This window comes from Diabrotica virgifera, chromosome 2 (genome assembly GCF_917563875.1).
Source record: "Diabrotica virgifera virgifera chromosome 2, PGI_DIABVI_V3a".
Taxonomy (NCBI): domain Eukaryota; kingdom Metazoa; phylum Arthropoda; class Insecta; order Coleoptera; family Chrysomelidae; genus Diabrotica; species Diabrotica virgifera.
Window position 1 is genome coordinate 186,407,317 of NC_065444.1, and position 20,679 is coordinate 186,427,995.

At 33.2% G+C, this 20,679-nt stretch overlaps 1 protein-coding gene across 1 annotated transcript; it reads left to right on the forward strand.

Annotated features, from left to right (window-relative positions):
• The first annotated feature begins 5,786 nt into the window (after positions 1-5,786).
• LOC126880332 (tigger transposable element-derived protein 4-like) lies at positions 5,787-8,562 on the forward strand. The gene is made up of 2 exons (XM_050644129.1): positions 5,787-5,999; positions 6,587-8,562. The coding sequence occupies exon 2, from the start codon at positions 6,587-6,589 to the stop codon at positions 8,360-8,362; it is 1,776 nt and encodes a 591-aa protein (XP_050500086.1). The 5' UTR covers positions 5,787-5,999; the 3' UTR covers positions 8,363-8,562.
• The last annotated feature ends 12,117 nt before the right edge of the window (positions 8,563-20,679 follow it).

A 20,679-nucleotide genomic window follows, 5' to 3' on the forward strand; every position in this document is an offset into this window, starting at 1 on the left:
TAATATTATACAGGGTATTTTAAAAGATATTTACGTTTTTTTTATTAATTTCGTAGCAATATTCACACCCTGTAGAATTGTAATAGTTTGACATTAAAAACTGTGCTTACGTTCAAGTGAATTTTAATATAGTCTATTATTGTTTAGAATTATTAGTATAGCTAATTTTGAAATTTTAGTATACAGGGTTGGTCGAAACTCAAAATGAATATGTTCTGAGTTTTCTTAAATAGAACACCCTGTATTTTAGTATTGTAATGAAATGATATTTCATAGTACTTTTTTATTTTATAAGTATTCCCTATACCTAACTGCTTTAATTTGTGAGTTATTGGTGATTCAAGCTAAACATTCATTGCAACAAAAAATACGTAAAATTTTATTAGGTTGGCCGTGAAAATATTCAATCACAAATAATTTTTCTGAAATAAATACATATTAATCCAGACTGATCCTTAAAATTACCAATAATGGTTTAGCTATCAAAATACCTATGTAGTTAAGATTGTTGGTGCGACTAACAATTAAGCACACATTAAAGCAGTTAGGTATAGGGAATGCTTAAGAAATAAAAAAGTACCATAAAATATCATTTCATTACAATACTAAAATACAGGGTGTTCCATTTAAGAAAACTCAGAAAATACTCATTCCGAGTTTCGGCCAACCCTGTATACTAAAATTAAAAATTTAGCTATACTAATGATTCTTAACAATAGTTGACTATATTAAAAATCATTTGAACGCAAGTAGAGTTTTAGTTGTCAAACTACTACAATTCTACAGGGTGTGAATATTGCTACGAAATTAATAAAAAAAACGTAATTATCTTTTAAAATACCCTGTAGAACATTACAAATCCTCATATTTTAAGAAAGAAGACATCGAAGAGAATCCAAAAATGTAAAATATACAGGGTGTCCCATTAAAAAAACGAAGTTATAAGCAACTTCCGGTATAACCGGAAGTTGCAAAGAGATGAAAATATTTTCATTTAATAGATCATCCTTCAAAACCCCTGTATTCAAATTTTCATGATTCTGTTGCCTTTAGTTCTCGAGATATTTCTAATAGGCCAGTTATCTGCCTCACCCTGTATATTGAGAAAAACACCAATAAAAGTTTAATTCCAATATCTAAAAACTACTTAGGAGATTCTTAGTAGAATTTTAGCAATACTTATTCTATAATCTTAATATAATATGAATCTATATTAACTTATTAATTTAATAATGCAATAAAAAACTGCTAACATTCCTTATTTTTTTCAGTGGCGTGCGGACAATAGTGGTCGTTCACCTGGATATAAATTCTTAGAAAATTTATATAGACTGATCTTTGTGTGTTTTGTCCTGAATCGATAGCCTAGTCGATAGTACTCAGTTTTTGGTACCACATGGCGAGAAAAACCAAAATTAATGAAAAAGTGACATTCCTTGTTTTTCCCCTGTACTCTTCACATGTACCTACTATATGCGGCAGATTAATTTTAAATGCCCGCCATTTTTGTAAAAGACAAAATCTGACATAGCCTCATATATAAATTTGAAGCTTTGTATGTGTACTATTTGTGGTCCAAATTATATGCTTCTATCATTAAATGCACAATAATTCTTATATTATTTGCACGAATCTGCCGCATATAGGTCTGCCGTGTTAACTCAAAAGGGCGTATCTGCTTTAAACTAGTTTGCGAGAAAAATCAGTTTTAGTGGTTTTGATTAGGCAATCGTGATTTTTTAAAAAGTTGTGACTTGTACCATATAGAAGTTAACAAATAGGTCTATACTATCATGTGACAAATTTTGGTAGAGTATTAACTTGGGAAAACAACACTTTTGACAGATTTTGACAGATACGCCTTTTTCACTTAACATGAGGTATATAATTAAGAACGTAACTACATGATTTTTTGAAAATATTTATTGGATTAAACAAATGAACGTTACAATATTAATGTATTAATTTCGTAAGTTATTCTTAATAATTAGGAAAAGTTAAAAAAGTAAACAACAATAATACAGACTAACTAAAATATCATACTCAGTCAAACAAATATTAATGATTAATACTTAATTTTCTACTCCGAACTAGTTATTATATTATATTAATCATCAATTGTGTCCACATTTTCGCTGACAAAAATATTTTTCCAAAATGCAATGCGATTTGGGGGCATTATTTGACCAATTTTAGTGATTATATTCTGTTTTCTTTCCATGGTAATACCTCGTGGTTGAGAGATAGAGAGTGGTTTTGCAATGCCATTTTTTTGGATATTAGCCTTTAAAAAATTGGCACTTATGATTTCTCCTTCAAAACTAGTTTTATAACCAAATGTATGGAAACCTCTGATGAACTGAACTTCCACCATTTGTTGAAGGTACGGACGAGGGACCAACCTTGTTATTTTATATTGAGATGATTCGTCTTTCCAGTTGTAAAAATCATTAAAAGCCATGTCGATAACTTCGACATTACGTGTTGACGTTTTAACCGCATCTACAAAATCAACGAAGTCATAAACTTTACCTTTTCGATTTAATGATTGCTCGACTCTATGGTGAAATGAGTCAGCTGCCATAAATGTATGACCTGACTCAAAATATCTTAGGGTTATTTTCCTAATGTTCAATTCTAATGAGCTTACAGCATACACAAAAAATGTGTACAAGCACCAATTTTTGTTCTGACCGGAACAATTATCCAGCCAAATAACAACTTCTTCGGAATCCCTAATTTTGTTTAAAAATGCATAAAATGTGCTAACAATATCAGCCTTTTTTCTTCCAGAAATAGCTTCATGCCATAGAACAGCAACTGTAGAAGTTTTAGAAGTACCAACTGGAACAAAGCTCTCATTAAAGGCTATCAGTCTAGGAGTAAATATAATTTCTTTGAAAGTATCGCATCTTGGGAGCATAATCACCTACAAAAAATTGTGTAAGGTCAAATATAACAGATATTATTCAAAATAAAATTCATACCTTCTGCAGATCAGCTGTATAAACTCTAGAATCGCCCGACGATCTGGAATCAGCGTAGTACATCTCTCGGGCCTTTATAAATTTTTCTCGATGATTTTTATATGTTTCGCATTCAGGACAAACTAGACCGTCATCTAACACGTGTGAGCTTTCTTTTTTATGAATCTCGTATTTTTCACAAGTAAATCACTCTTCGTTTCCAAGCTTTGCAAATGAAATATTAAGCTCACTAACGATTTGACGATATAAATAATACGAACATTGAATATTGTACTTTGCTTTAAATGATTCATACATTAGTTTTATAGTTATGTCGCTAGGCAAGTATAAACGGTTCGGAGCATGTGCTCGTCTATAATGCGATGTCGTAGGATTAAAGGACTGTATATGACTAATGATTAAATCTCTGTCAAATTTTTTTAAGCTGCCTCCTCGTTTATCTTTGTTAGGTTTAAGCGATAATTGGGAACTCTTTAAAGCTGTTCTAACTGGCTTATCATTTTTTTCATGATGTCCTAAAGTTGTCAGATAAAATACTTTACAAATATTTTGAGGTATTCCTTCTTCATCTTTTAACTGGTAGATAAATGTAAAAGAGCGCCGAGAACTATCTGAATTTCTAGTTGCGCATCTTTTTTTGGGAATCTTTAAAATGGAACTTGAATAAAAAGCTTTCTGTTCCTCGGAGGAAAGATTCCAAAACTGCCTATTTATATCTTGCCGTCGAAGAGTTGAAACTTTATTACTGCAATTTTTCTTGCAAGTAGCCAAACAGCTTCCAGATATTTTGTGTTTATTGACTAACTTTTGCATTTTTATTGAACGTCGTTCACTTAAACTTGCTTCTATTTTTTTCCGTTTTCTTAACTGTCCCTTTTTAGTGTATTTTTTGCTCTCTGATTTGTCTATTGCGCTTTGTATAATACTGTGAATTAAATTATTAAAATAGTTATAATTATTGGTAGTACGATGTTCTTCCGTATCTGTCAATAAGTTGTTTAAATTTAATTCCGAAATAGCTGATGAGCTCGTTGTTGAAGCAGGTTGTAATAGGATATTGCTAATAATATGTATATTTTGGTCGCTAACGTTATTATCTGTGTCCCAAAATTCTTCACTTGAGGAAGATGTTGAAAGAAGGTAGTCTCTATCTCTGTCATCAGACACGTCAGATTCAACATCTGACTGAGCTATATTCGACAGCTCGTTATTTGTTTCTGCGGAATTTAAAGCCAGGTCCACCAACATTTTACCTCGTCCTCTAAATTCTGCTGAAACAAATTTTTTCATCAAGTAATTTGACAAAGCAATAATTATTTTTATAGTTTTTAATAGAACATACATAATATAAATACCTATTTGGTGTGAAAACCAAAGTGACATAACCTTATTTTCGAGATAATCAATTTACAATAACTTCAGAACCAAAAATATATACTTTGACACATAGGTACAAGGTAACAATTTGTATTTGTTTAACTTTTTATATAAATTAGTAGAAAATATACTTACTAGTTGTTTCTGCAAAATTATTATCCATATTTATTATGAACAACAAACTAAACACATTCTATGAAAACCAATGAACTGTCAACACGGATGGAATGGCCCCATCCCATTTAAACAGTGAAGCGACATTGCGGCCAACATAAAAGTGAGAGGTCCTAGAGAGAGACAGAGCTTGTCAGGGAAAATTTGACTTCTTCATTGGTTGGATATTATCATAATGACCAGAGTTGCCAGATGTGGTTTTATAAATCCCCCACTTAGAAACTGAAATTCCCTCAAATTAAGCTCAAACCCCTTAAATTTAAATTTTTGACGCATTTTAATAAATTAGTAGTCAAATGTAGAGAACAGTAAACCAAAATTATACTATTTATCAACAGAGGGCCTTGGAAATAATTCATAGGTCCTATCGTCTTCGATTATATGAGAGTATAATTATACAGTTCTACGTATATACGCAAATTTAATTTACCATGACCCCTTAAAATATCTCATAATTGTCCCTCCACAACCATTTCTGCTTAGAAAAATTCCTCTAGATGCTTTCAAATTACTCCAAAATTATGGAAAAATACCCCAAGCTGGCAACGCTGACTACCACTATAAATTTTTTGTTTAGGAAAGATGGCCATTATCTTCCCTCCTTCCCTGACTAGCGCTATCTCATCCTGGCGTCATTAAATTCCTTCTTGCCCATTCCATCGGTGTTGACAGTTCATTGATGAAAACACGAAAAAGTAAGGTTAGAAATAAAGTAAATTGACAGTTTACTACTTTTCGTACCAACATAATAATATCTTGAAATGTTAAGTGAATAGGCCGTATCTGCGGAAAACTTTTTGGTTACGGCTTTTTGTGTTAACATTTACAGTTGCGGCTTTTAAAGCTAACATTTTAGTAGAAAATTCAGATACGGCTATTAATTTAAGCAGTATATATCCGGTTTTATTGCAGATATGGCTACGAAACTCAGGTAGATTTGTAGAAAAGATTACTAACTAACGCGTGGGACATCAAACTCGTTTTTAATAAAAATTGCAGTTACGCCCTTTTGAGTTAACACGGCAGAGGTATAGTCCACCGCTATAACTTTTCCCATGCGGTAATCAAATTAAGTCAAAACATAAATTGAAACGAACGTCGATGTGTATATACATTTTGTATACTGTATACTATATACTACACACATCGGCCTACGTTTCACTTTCTGTTTTGACTAAATTTGATTGAAAATGAATCGTACCGCATGGGGAAAGTTATAGCGGACGGACTATAGGTTCATAGGTAGGGTAAGGTGGGGTAATACCGGACAGCGGGGTAATACCGGACTGCGTTGTTTGTGCACGTATCGGCATATTATTGAATTTCGCGCTCATCACAGGCTGACCGTTAGACATCTGAATCTCAGTTCTCAGTTTAGTCGCTGCCACGTGCTTGCAAAGAGAGTTATCACAAAAATTACAAAATTTAGTGTGTGATTATATGAATTAACTGATTTTAAAGGTGAGTATTGACCATTTCTATTATAAGAAATTGATGAGATTACGTGCAAAGTCATAGCTTACGCAGTGTATTTTACGTATCATTAAGTAGTTTTATTCATTACTTCCTCTAATAATTACTACCGAACATATGCATAAATATGTCGTTTAGGGGTAATGCCGGACACCGTGTCCGGCATTACCCCAGCTCCGGTTTGAACTATTTATTGTATTGGGAGATAGGTACATGCAAATACCTGCTGTTGTTTTATTATGATGGAATATTGGAAAGTGGATATAAATATAGTTAATAGGTAATAATTCATAATTACCTACATTTATAATTATTTGTCAACATTTTTTATAAATTTTTGTAGTTTTTGTTTCCCATTACAATTAAAACAAAATCTAATATAGTTTATGACATGTATGTGACATTTACATATTAATTCTTTGTAGACCTGAAGAAGATCCCATTCGTGATCAAAACATTGGCAATCAAAATAACTCAACAAACACACCTATAGTATTTATATCCAGTTTCTGCGATTCCATCATAATATTTATTATTGGATACAAAACAGTAAACACTGTTATTTTAATTTACAGATGCCGCGGAATTATAAAAGAGTCACCGAAAAAGCTTCGTGGAGAGAGGAGGAGTTGCAAGGAGCACTCCGTGCTATACAGAATGGTATGTCGTTAAGAAAAGCTGCAATAAAATTTTCAATTCCAAAATCTACGTTACACGAACGACTTAAAAATGGCACTGCCCCTTCTGGACCTTCCTTGGGCCGAAAGCCAGTTTTTTCAGTTGAAGCCGAAAATGCACTTGCTGTTCAAATTAAGAAGCTGGCAAAAGTTTTTTATGGAATAACTCCCCAGGAAGTACGAAGATGTGCTTTTGGATTTGCACAATCAAACAACATCCGAGTCCCCTTTAATCAAGAAAGAAAAATGGCTGGTAAAGACTGGGAAAGGGGCTTCATATCTCGTCACAATATTACGTTAAGGAAACCAGAAGCAACCAGCATTAACAGAATTACAGCTTTTAGTCGCAATGAAATTACCATTTTTTTTAACAATTTATCCAGACTTATGGAAAAATATGCATTTTCACCCAATAAAATTTATAATTGCGATGAAACTGGGGTCACTACTGTACAACGCCCACCAAAAATATATGCAGAAAAAGGTCAGAAGCGTGTTGGATTTGTTACAAGCTGGGAAAGGGGGAAAACAACCACAGCGATGTGTGCCGTCAACGCTACAGGAACCTATATACCTCCTATGTTTATATTTGCACGCCAAAGAATGGCGTCCCATCTTCAACGAAACGGTCCCCCAGGTGCCCTTTACACATGCTCAAAAAATGGGTGGATTACAGAGGACATATTTCTTACTTGGTTACAACATTTTCAAGCATTTGTTAAAGCATCCAAAGAAGATCCAGTTCTTTTAATCATGGACAATCATAGCACTCACTGCACGTTACAAGCATATAATTTTTGTAGAGATAACGGTATTGCTGTTCTGACAATCCCTCCACATTCATCACATCGCCTTCAGCCACTCGATGTGAGCTTTTACTTTCCTCTAAAGACCGCATTCAACTCTGAATGTTCCAAATATTTGACCAGCCATCCAGGGGAGAAAATCACGCCTAGTGAGATTGCTGAATTATTTAATTTAGCATTTAGTAGAGTGGCAACCCCGGAAAAGGCTATCAAGGGATTTAAAGAGACAGGTATTTTCCCCTACAACCCTGACGTATTCACAGATGAAGACTTTGCTCCTGCAGAAACCCTTCAATCCACTGTTTCTGATGCACTTCAAGAACCTACCCAAGCAGAAAAACTACTCAAAACAAATGAGACTACCCCTGAAAAAAATAGTAGTGTGAATGAGGCAGAATTAAAAAATGTTTCCTTTGCCGAGATAATTCCTCTACCATCTTGTTCTCACGAAAATGTTGTAAAGAGACAAAATAAGGCAAACAAGCAACACTCTATTGTATTTACGTCAACACCGCTAAAAGAAGAGCTAGAAAAAAAAGAAGAGAAGAAAAATAAAAAGACAACAATCAAATCAGATAAGGCTAAAAGAAATGTATTTATGACACAGGAGGGGTCTACATTAAGACAAAAATCAAAGCGAACAAAAATTGCCTTAAACTATAAAATATGTGAAGAAGGAGAAAGTGAGATAGAGGATGATGACGATGTTAGGGACAAGAACATTACCGAAGACATTTGCATTTTGTGTGGAGAATTTGGCAAGAACAGTGAACTTTGGCTAAGATGTGTGTATTGTGGTCATTGGGCACACAAGGCATGTTCTAACTCTCCAAAAGACAAAAAATTTATTTGCGACTTTTGTTTGTAAAAGGTGTCCGTCATTACCCCAACATAGAGGGTAATACCGGACAGTGACAACTTTTTTTATATGTATATTTTTAATTTTGTATTGTAATTTTAAAAAGTTTTTTTAATCAAAATTTGTAGACTAACATGTGTTCTTCATTTTTGCTTAGGTTTAAAATTTTAATGTCGTCTAATAATAAAATAAATTCTAATTATCTTTAAGTGTACGCCATTACCCCACCTTACCCTACATGTGAAGATAGGTTATGCATTTATTAATTGGTAAAAAACATAACTAAAGAGTTCAAAATATTCCCAAAAAATATTTGTACGCTTTTTTCAACGCCGGTAATACCCTTTTGCAAAATTAATATATACAGAGTGAAAAAATTGAAAAAAGAAACAACATATTTTTACTTAAAAAATCAGGAAAAACACAACTTTTGGTAAACCGATTCTTCCGGTTCAAGAGCTCGTTCGTATACATAAAAAAGAGCCCATATAGTAAATTTGGTTGAAGTCGGACTTTTAGTTCAAAAGTTATCGTGCTATTAGTCACATATGTATCGTCGCCATTTTGAATGCCCGCCATTTTTGTAAAAGGTAAAATCTGAGATGGCTTAATGTCTAAATTTGAACGTTTGTATGTATTGTATACGTGTACCAAATTATATGCTTGTATCATTAAATGTGCAATTCTTATAATATTTGCACCAATCTGCCTCACTATAAACATTACACAAACATCTAATGACAATTAGTTTCTTGTAGGATTTGTAAAAATTAAAAAATGCCAAACATTTTAGGTGGCCTCTTTTTAATGACGCGTCTCTTAGTCCACGGAACTCCTTAGCATATAAATCGATTATCCACTACAAATATTCCCAAAAATAAGTGCCTTTCGCTTGTGGTACCGTCGCGTCACCTTCCTAGTTTCAGCTATTAATATTTCCAACAAAAAGGAGTCTGCAATCTTAGTCCATTTAGTCACGGCTTTTGCTCCGGATTTTAAAGAACCGCTTTGATTGACATCAAATTTGGCATTCACATAGCTAACATGTCAAGAATAAAAAGTGATATTCTGCCGACGTGTGCTTTTGTCCTGGGGGCTGAGTTTAACCCCTTCTCGGGGGTAAAATATACGTTCAAAATAAGTCCGGAAGGGGATAAACTGACCAATTCTGAACAACTTTTGTTCCTCAGCGTTTCCTCACCTAGTCAATAATTTTTGAGTTATTTGCGAGTAAATATGTTCATTATTTAACAAAAAAAAAACACGTTTTTAGACGGTTTTCGCAAAAACTAAAAAAGCACGTATTTTGTAAAAAAAAATCTTAGCAAAAATATAGCTTATAAAAAAGTGAAAAAAATTGTTTATATAATGAGGTCCACAGATCCAGCAAAAGAAGAGTTGCAGCTAATGAAAAATAGTTGCTGATTCGTCAAATTCCAAATCAAATATTTTGACGGGAAAGAACCAAAAAATGAAACACTTTTCGGAACAAAATTCATCATAACTTTTTTAAAGTGTTAAAAAAGCTACGATTTTATTTTGAAAAAAGTTTCTAGCACCAAAAGTACGCAAGTTACGCACAAAATAAAGGTGGTTTTATTATAAAAATATAAATAAATAGTTTTTTTGTAAAAAATCGCGAAAATCACCCCCTAATTAGCATACCAAATGAAACTAATCGTTACCGCTTCATAAGTTACTTTAGATATGTATTCCCTAATAGCACAAGGACGTCCAATGGACGTCCATTGGACGTCCTTCACGGACTTTACGGACGTCCTTTGGACGTCCGTTTTCGTCCGAGGAACGTCCTTTATACGTCCTATTTTGGTCCAAATGTCGCGCTACCGAACGTCCATTGGACGTCCATCTAAGGTCCGAGGGGACGTATATTGGAACTTAATCGGACGCAAATTGGACCTTAATCGGACGTCCTAGGGGACGTAAATTGGACCTTAATCGGACGTAAATTGGACCTTAATCGGACATAAATTGGACCTTAATCGGACGTCCTAGGGGACGTAAATTGGACCTTAATCGGACGTAAATTGGACCTTAATCGGACGTAAATTGGACCTTAATCGGACATAAATTGGACCTTAATAGGACGTAAATTTGACCTTAATCGGACGTAAATTGGACCTTAATCGGACGTAAATTGGACCTTAATCGGACGTAAATTGGACCTTAATCGGACGTAAATTGGACTTTAATCGGACGTAAATGGGACCTTAAGCGGACGTAAATTGTACCTTAATCGGACGTAAATTGGACCTTAATCGGACGTCCTAGGGGACGTGAATTGGACCTTAATCGGACGTCCTAGGGGACGTGAATTGGACCTTAACAGGACGTCCAATTTTGGTCCAAAGGCCAAGTTGTTAAACATCCAATGGAGGTCCACCTAACGTCGGAGGGGACGTTCGGTGGACGTCATTTGGGCATTCATAGGATGTCCCAGTTTGGTCCAATGTCTTGCTGCTGAACATCCATCTAACGTCCTGGAAGGTCATTCGGTGGACGTCTAGCGACGATATTTAGACCTGTGGAGAATGTATTGTGGGAAATAAAAAATATATTTTTTAAGGAACTTATATTTCATCTTATATCAAATTACAATTATTGGATATTACAGTATTTACATTAAATTACAATACACTTCTCCAAGAAATTAACGCACCACCTTAAATATGGGGTATATTTGATGTCTCGTATTTCCTAAACCTGTTGTCCCATCTAAGTGATGTTTTTATAGCCTAGGCTATAGGTTACCTCCTTAAGCTTGTCATGCTGTAATATATGTATATTATATCATATCGCTCTCTATAGTAATGTGATATAATATATATTACAGTATAGCTCCCTGTGCATGACAAGCATAAGGAGGTAACATATTCTAGGGCCTAGGCTAGAATATTATAAAAAAAATCACTTAGATGCAACAACAGGTTTAGGAAATTCGAGACATCAAAAATGCCCAATTTTTAAGGTGGTGCGTAATGGGCTGTATATACAGGGTGTAACAAAAATACAGGTCATAAATTAAATCACATTATTCTGGGACCAAAAATAGTTCAAATGAACCTAACTTACCTTGTACAAATATGCACATAAAAAGTTACAGCCCTTTGAAATTACAAAATGAAAATGGATTTTTTCGATTATATCGAAAACTATTAGCGATTTTTTATTGAAAATGGACATGTGACATGTGGCATTATTATGGCAGGAATATCTTAAAGAAAAATTATGGTGAAATTTGTGCACCCCATAAAAATTTTATGGGGGTTTTGATCCCTTAAATCCTCCCAAACTTTTGTGTATGTTCCAATTCAATTTTATTATTGTGGTACCATTAGTTAAATTCAATATTTTTGTTTCTTAGTATTTTTCAGATAAGGCAGTTTTTATCGAGTTGCGACTTCTTTTTTAATATGTCCACGTAAAAATTTTATGGGGGTTTTGTTCCTTTAAACCCCCCAAATGTTGTATGTTCCAATTAAACTATTACTGAGGTACCATTAGTTAAACAGAGTGTTTTCAAAACTTTTTTGCCTCTGTATTTTTTCGATAAGGCACGTTTTATCGAGTCTGGCTTCTTTTTTAATATGGTTCAAAATATACCTAAAAATGTAAAGCATAAATAAGTTTGCATATTATTACCAAGTCTCCATAATCGTACTTAACCATATACAAATATGTGGTGGATTTGACAAATATTCACAATATTTCGATAAAAATTGACTTTTCGAAAAAGCAATAAGAGGCAAAAAAGTTTTTAAAACGTTGTTTAAATGGTAGGTACTACAATAATAATTAAATTGAAACGTGCACAAAAGCACATTGTTTTCGATACATTGGAAAAAATCACTTTTCATTTTGTAACTTCAAATGAGTGATAAAGGCACAGAGACTTAGATCACGAGGTCACATTGAAAGGATGCCAAAAACGAGGACTCCGAAAAGGGTACTAAACTACACTATAGCTTCAAGAAAGAGAAGAGGAAGACCAGAAAATAGATGGAAGCAAGAGGTCGAAAAAGATTTGGAAAGAATGGTGTTACAGGGTCAGAAAAGAAAAATGAATAAGAGGAAGGAATGGAGAAAAATCACATATCAAGCCAGAGAAGATCTCAGTACATAAAGAAACGTGAAAATGAAGAAAAAACAAACTTTTCAAGCCATGGGCCTCTAAGGCCCTTGGTGCTATTAATATATAACTTCAAAGGGCTGTAACTTTTCTTTTGTGCACATTTGTACTAAGGTAAGTTAGGTCCAATCAAACTATTTTTGGTCCCAGGATATGTGATTAAATTTATGACCTGTATTTTTGTTACACCCTGTATATATATAAAGGTTATATTTGGTTCTTGGGACATCAAAGTATATTTTTTAGACATTCCCTGGATATAGTCACTGATGTGACATACCTCCGATTTGTTTTTTCATGAGTTTTGTAAGAGAGACTAAAAACTTTTTTATGGTTACCTCCTGTTTTCATATATTTTTTGACATGTTTTGTAGTAAATTCAACTATCTATTTACTACAAGACATGTCAAAATTTACATGTGAAAGCAGGAGATGATCCTAAAAATGGTTTTTCGTCTCCTACAAAATTCATGAAAAATCAGATAGGAGAATTTGTACATTACAATTCTCTGATGTTTGGGAAAAAGGGCTTAAGTCAGAAATGCACATCGATAATGTTTTGATGATTTCTGGACCAGAAAAATCGGCTCTTTTTATTGGTACATACAGTTTACGTCTACAACAGTTTTTTGCTGGTCCAGAAATCATCAAAACATTAGCAATGTGCAATTCTGACTTACGCCCTTTTTGCCAAACATAAAAAAAGCAATCTGGTCATAACTGACCAATGAGCAATTTTAATTTAACCTAAATTACTAATGTTTCTTAAAATGAAGAGCTTACCCGATAGCGTCTCTTATCTAATCTAACAAGATCGTGCACTATTCTAACATACACAGCCACATCACGCACTATGCTCTGCTTTTCACTATCACATATCACTCAAACTAGTTCAAAAGGCTTTGTCCTCTTCAATCTTCTAGTTTGCCCAGTAGTATCGAGGAGGATTTCCTCAATATTCTTGTACTTATTTAAGTTGTTTGTCGGGATTCCTGCTATCTTCTTGATGATTATATCCAGGTTCCATTCCTAGGTATTAATATTTGTTTATAAAGTAATAACTTATTATGCATGGACAATGTTGTTTCTTCCAATTAGCCAATACACTTTTTATATCTTTATTTTGGTTATATCTGGTTTTTTGTAGACCACTTTCAGCTGATTCTAAAAAAAATTAAAATGAACGGTAATTTTTCTATTCTTTACAATTAAAAATCAAAATATTTACAGGTAATACATGCATAAATGATTCGTTTCATAAAGAAAATTGAAAACGGATTTTATAATACTTACATAATTGTTTAAGAGATCCAGCCATAGCCAAAACTAGCATACTAAACAGTACAGTTGAGTACAGCAAAAAAAGCCACTAATTTCCATTTTTCACCCCCTTATCGATGCATTTTTTTCCAATCAAAATTGTTACTAAATTTTTAGGTTATCTTATGATGAAAATGAAATAATTGATGACTTGATGACCAATGACCACGCGACGCTACATAGATACTCGCGCGGCAAATTTGAAAATGAACGCAAATTGAATAGTAAATGGCCTCTCTTTAGAGTATGGAAAATTTTACCCCTCCAGGAGGACATTGTACTCTTTTCATAGAATATCTTGTGGTAACTTTCCAGCCATAATTTAATCAGATGTTCACGGAATAGAACTTTGATAGTAGAATTCCTGGAATGTTTTGTTGTTAGGGGAAACTTTTATTTTATTTATTCTTGAATATTTCCTGTTGTTAAACATTGTAACCAATAATTTACAAATAAGATTTTCATTACATTACATGAAATCAAAACATGTTTTGGATATTAAACTATATAGTTTTATAATTGTAATAATTTAATATACAATTTTGAATTAAGATTTAATCTTTCGATCTAATCGATTTAAACTACAGTAAAACTTGTGTTACCGGCCCCCTGCCAACACCGGCCACCTGTACTAACGGCCAGTTTAAAAATTCCCCACACTAATTACAGTAAAACCTGTCAGTAACGGCCGCTAAAAATGAAAAAGCTATTGGCCGATATAGAAAGGTGACCGGTAAATGAATTAGTTTTTGTAGTCTAGATATAATTGGTTTGGGGAATTTTTAAACTGGCCGTTAGTACAGGTGGCCAGTAACACAGGTTGTACTGTATATCTAGGCTACAAAAACTGGCAATAACGACCACTTTTCTATATCGGCCAATAGTTCTTTCATTTTAGTGGCCGTTAGTGACAGGTTTGACTGTATTTCATTAACGTAAAGTTAACGCAAGTTAATATTTTATTGAATTATTTTGCTATTTGATCTCGTAATTGGTATAATGTGTCCAATATAAGCGTTCATAAAACGTCCGTATTTCGTCCAGTATGGACGTCCAAAGTCGGACGTCCAAAGGACGTCCATATTTATTCCGTCCGAAGGACGTCCATATTTATTCCTTCCGAAGGACGTCCAACATGGGACGTCCGTTTATAGTCCATGGACGTTAGGACCAAAAATGGACCTATTTTGGACGTCCAAATGACGTCGTGTGCTATTAGGGAATTGTCCGTATTTCGTCCAGTATATATACGTCCATATTTGTTCCATCCGAAGGACGTCCAACGTCGGACGTCCATTTTTATTCCGTCCGAAGAATGTCCAACGTCGGACGTCCAAAGGACGTCCATATTTATTCCTTCCGAAGGACGTCCAACGTCGGACGTCCATATTTATTCCTTCCGAAGGACGTCCAACGTCGGACGTCCAAAGGACGTCCATTTTTATTCCGTCCGAAGGACGTCCAACGTCGGACGTCCAAAGGACGTCCATATTTATTCCTTCCGAAGGACGTCCAACGTCGGACGTCCAAAGGACGTCCATTTTTATTCCGTCCGAAGGACGTCCAACGTCGGACGTCCAAAGGACGTCCATATTTATTCCTTCCGAAGGACGTCCAACATGGGACGTCCAAAGGACGTCCATTTATAGTCCATGGACGTTAGGACCAAAAATGGACCTATTTTGGACGTCCATTGGACGTCGTGTGCTATTAGGGTTGTTTCTATGTGATTTGTAAAAAAAACCTCGATTACACGTAACGACCCAAGTAGCAATTTTTCGACGCATTGGTTGTCAGTACAAACAAATGCACTGTATATAACGTTGCCCGAGAGCATTTTCAGTTGTTTCGGCCAACGACCCCTAACCCGACTGACATTACGATGTTACAACATTAACGCCCGGTTCCACCAACGTGATCTAAGTAAAATCTTAGGTAAGTTTTGTTTAGTCAAAAAAATTTCTTAGTAAAAATTTGCGTTCCACCATACAAGTTTTTACTTAACTTAGCCAAGACAAAACTTAAGTTATCAGAGATACCTACTTTGCAAAATTGTCAAAAATTCTTAACCTTTTGACTCGTTTTTAATGAAAAAACACCAAAAAAGAAAATTTGTGTCATTTTTGACATTAATGTCATTAGACATTAGAAAATGTCATTTCAATATTTATTGTAAATTGTTATTAAGTATATGATTCTTGTCATCTTCTTGTGTATTTTGCGAAATTATTTGCTAATTTAAAATTAATCTAGTTGAGAATTATTAATTAGTTTAGCAATAATTTAGTTGCTAGTTTTAAAATATAACGGTTTAAAAATTTGGAGAGCGTTTTAAAAATTAAGGTATGTTAGTTCTGATTTGTCAGAGTATGGAAATACTTTATACGCTGTGAGCTCGTACGTAGAGGGGATATTTACAAATTCGCGAACGCCAGTAGTGACAAGTTTGTAAACGTTTACCGGAAATTTGACATAAATGTCAAAGTGATTAATTTAAAATTAAAATTAAAAACATTAATTCTAAACAATATTAGTTGGTCAAGGCTGTGGTATATATTTTTACCTTAAATATACTTACGTTTTAAATACTGAATTTAAGTTTTTTTAATGTTCCGTAATATCTAATTATAAATAATCTATTATAATCTTAGCGCCATCTACACGATTATTGTCAAAGTATCCGAAGTAAGAAATTTATATTTTATCAATAGAACGTCAAAATGATTAGAAAAATCTTAAAAAAATCGATTACAATTTAATTACTTTTTTGCGTTGTAAATATTAAGCGATAACAATTAAATAATAAATTTAAAAATTACCAGTAAAAGTTGAATTAGTAACCGCTAGGAGCGACACCAGCGAAGCTCACAGCGTATAAGAATATGAAAAAAAATTAAAAAAAGAGTAAATTTTCTAATCAAAAAACGGGGAATTGGTTTCCTTGGTGTCCAAATACAAGGACATCATTTAAAATAAAAAACCAATGGTGTGCATACCAAAGATAAAGAGACTACGTACACTACACTATATTATATACTTATATACTATAAACTATTATATACTACTTTATACTATCTATTACGGTAGAATTTACAAAAAATAGGAATATATAAATCAAAATAAATCGCAAAAATGCGAGTTATCCTAACGTAAAATCAACAGCAGAAATTTAACCTCACTTATTTGTCAATATATGACAGAAGATGAATTGCAATGCATGCGTCAAGTTAAAATTTTTACTTAAGTCGTCATAATAGGTGACTTAAGCTTAAGCAAAAATATTTGTTCTTAAGTAAATATTCTTCGTTGGTGGAACGAAACTGAACGGGACTTAAGTAAAAATTGTTTCTTAAGATCAAATTTTCACTTAAGTCACGTTGGTGGAACTGGGCGTAAGTAATATCTTTAGTTATATGGGCACCCAAGTAGCAATTTGTCGACGCGACAACGTTGTCTACCGCGTGGCAACGTTTTGTTACAACGTTGTTATTGCCTAGAAGACGACCCTATTCTGCACTAATTTGGTGGACGATTTTTGAGTTGTCTTGACGTTGCCTAGGCAACCTCATATGAAGCAACATCGTTTCGTAAGCGTTGCATAAGACAACTGAAGCGACTATAAAAAGAACCTGCGCGTGCAATGGTTGCTCAAGGAGTCAGACTAGTTATGTTTTTTTACCTATATTTTTAACACCTGTATGGTGAATGCGAAAACCAAAATGGTAAGTAACTATTTTGACATCGTATTAGGTATTTAAATTTATATAAATACATAAAGGACTTAAACAAAATTACCTGATCTGAAATTTATAAACGCATCTCAGATTACCGTCAAATATGGATATTTCACCTTTAAAAAACACACGCGCTACTTTTTTACGACATTTTTGACAAAAAATATGCATATTTAAAAAAATCAAATTTTAATATAAAAGTCAAAATTTATGTTAAAGATGTTCTGTATAAATTTAATGTATTGATGGTGCTTTTAAAGGTATCAGAAAATGCCTGCATTTTTTATATTCTGTATTTTCATTTTCTTTACATCCCAAAAATCTCAAGTAAAACCAAAATGGTGCATTAAACAATATTACCTTATTACTAAAAAAATACCTTATTACCAACCCTAGACCGATAAGACAACTTAGAAGTCCAATCGCCAACCAAGCCCGGCCGCGCTGACTATCCCAACCATTTTAGAACGCACCCTCTTATTGGGTGACAGAGAGATCATGTGACCAGTGTCAAAAGTGTAGCATTCTCCTTAACAGCGTTGCCACATTTAGGAGATTTCTACTTTTTTGGTAGATTTTTGATATTTTTTAAAATATTCTAGTAGGTAATATTTTTTAGTAGATTTTTGGTATACAGTCGAACCCGCTTATTAAAATCCCTGTTATAGGAATATCCCGGTTTATGGAATATAAATTCAAGTTCCCGAAACATTTCCATTTACTCCTTAATAAATTTATCTGTTTATTGGAATAGCATCTAACTAGATAATACCGCTTATTAGCATATTTTGCAGGTCAAAGAATATTTTTTTTACAATTTACTAAAAATTTAAATTATGTTTGGTATTATGGTTTGTCGTCAACGGCCTGTAGTGCTGGATTAGATATTATTAGGGTAATAAATATTTATTACTTTGTTACGAATACCAATTCGATCTTTAGCATGGCCGACAAATGCATGGGTCATAAAATAATTTTTATTTGTCTACACAAAGGCACTGTTGCCTGTTATAAAATTGTTAGAAGCAGTTTATTTAGAAATCACTCAGAGTACCTACTTGTTTGCAAGATGGAATTATGGCTTCGTTAAATTCGAAAAGAAGAGAAAAGAACAAGAATGTAACAATCCATTTCTTGACGCCAATAAAACTTCTATTCAACCAATGGATTAAGGATGACCACACGGATTAACAACGAAAAGCTAAAATTACCAATAATTTCTCAAGAAAAAAAAAGTAATTTTGTTATATATGCATTTTAATAAGAAAATATTTACATATCTACATATTGCATACATTTCATATTAATTATATAATGTATTCATTCACATACATGTAATGTAATTTGGTATTTAACACATACATAGATAAGTACTAGTTACACTACTGTATTATTGACGTAAAAAGACCTAAAAGCATTTACATACACTGATTATGTAGGTACATATTATATGATATACATATCGGCATAGTATGTAATAAAACTACATATTGGCATAGTATGTAAAACTACACATTGGAATAGTATGTAAATAATATTATTACGTATATTCGGTAACACTTATTTCGACTAGCCACCAATGATCGGTTATTAGAATATCTCGGTTATAAGAATATCTTTGCCTTGCACAAAGGCTATTCCAATAAGCGGGTTCGACTGTATTTCAACATTTTGTTATGACTAAAATAAAATTTGCTTTTTAATAGTATTTACCCCATTTCTAAATTAATTTTTACACATTTGGTTACAATTTCCCAATCCGAAAATAACACCGAAAATAAGATTCAGAATAAATAGGTCATTACCGAAAATAAGATTCAGGACGTAGATGATGAATATTACAGAGAAATGAAACTGGAAACTGGATTCTTGTGTAACAAACTTGCAGATTTCAAGTAACAGTGCAAGCAGTATTTCAGGTGTTATTGAAGAGTTCTGGCATTCGGTGAGCCTATTAGAAGCTAACGATGGAAAACTAAAATATCTAAACATATGTAACTTTGCAAAACACAAAATGTTGTGTTCACGTGTTTCTAATGTTAAATGCGAAACAATTGTTTGAAGAATTTGATCCAGACATGCAGCTGTTAAAATTAGTGGATGACAAAATATTCTAGTTGTTAAATGTACCTATTCATTTTTTTCGAATCATGAGGAAACTATAATAAGTATTTTTGAAAAATTTAAACGCAGAATGAAAGACTGCATTATTTAGAAAAACCAAAACGTTTCTTTTGAATGAGATATTTGGAATTAAAATGACACTACATTTTGTCTTTTTTTCACCCCTGTAACTTATTAAAATAAACATTATAGAAGTTTTCAGGGACTTTCGGTCCTCGGTAATAACGTAATCTTTCTTTCTGCGTTTAAATTTTTTAAAATACTTATTAGTTTTCTCAGGATTCGCAAAAAATGAAAACATTTAAAATACATTGAACATTTTAACGGGCGACATTTTGCGCCTATCCCCTTAAGTTAGCTGTTGTTTTTATTATCAAAAATCCCAAATATATCCCAAAAATCCTTAAGTATATTTTAGTTTTTGATTTAGTAGATTTTAGCTAAAAAATGGTAATTACCAGTTGTTGTATTGGAATAATTAGGTTTCCAATTTTTTGGAATTCCTCTTGGGACAGTTAAGACGGATATGCAGATTACTGTATAAGTATACTGTATTTACATGGCCTAAAAAGAATCTACTGATTTTGTGAAAGCAAAACTACTGAAAGAGTAAAACCTGACCTGGCAACCCCGTCTAGCAAAGCTGATACAAAGATTGAAAGATTAAGGTTATTAAATCTACTGATAAAACAGTGGACAATGGAATGGAAACCAGCTGTTAAAAAAACAAACAAACAGGTTGTTAAATAAATCGAAAATTTCCAGCAAAATAAAACATATAATAATAAGAAAAAAATAAGGTTATAAAGTAAATTCTTTTTCTCCTTCTGAAGTTGCCGCAAAGGTGTCACACACCTAGAACAACACCTAGGGTCGTGACAGACAACTTCAGAGTCGGCCAGGGCGTAAATTAGTTTAGCATTATAACGTTTTTAAGTCGTTGCGATTGTTGAAAAAACTGAACTGTGATATGTAGTTCTCACAATGGTAGTAAATTA

Bases quoted from the DNA above. Each gene is read 5' to 3' on its own strand.
- LOC126880332 (XM_050644129.1), top strand. From the start codon at position 6,587: ATGCCGCGGAATTATAAAAGAGTCACCGAAAAAGCTTCGTGGAGAGAG.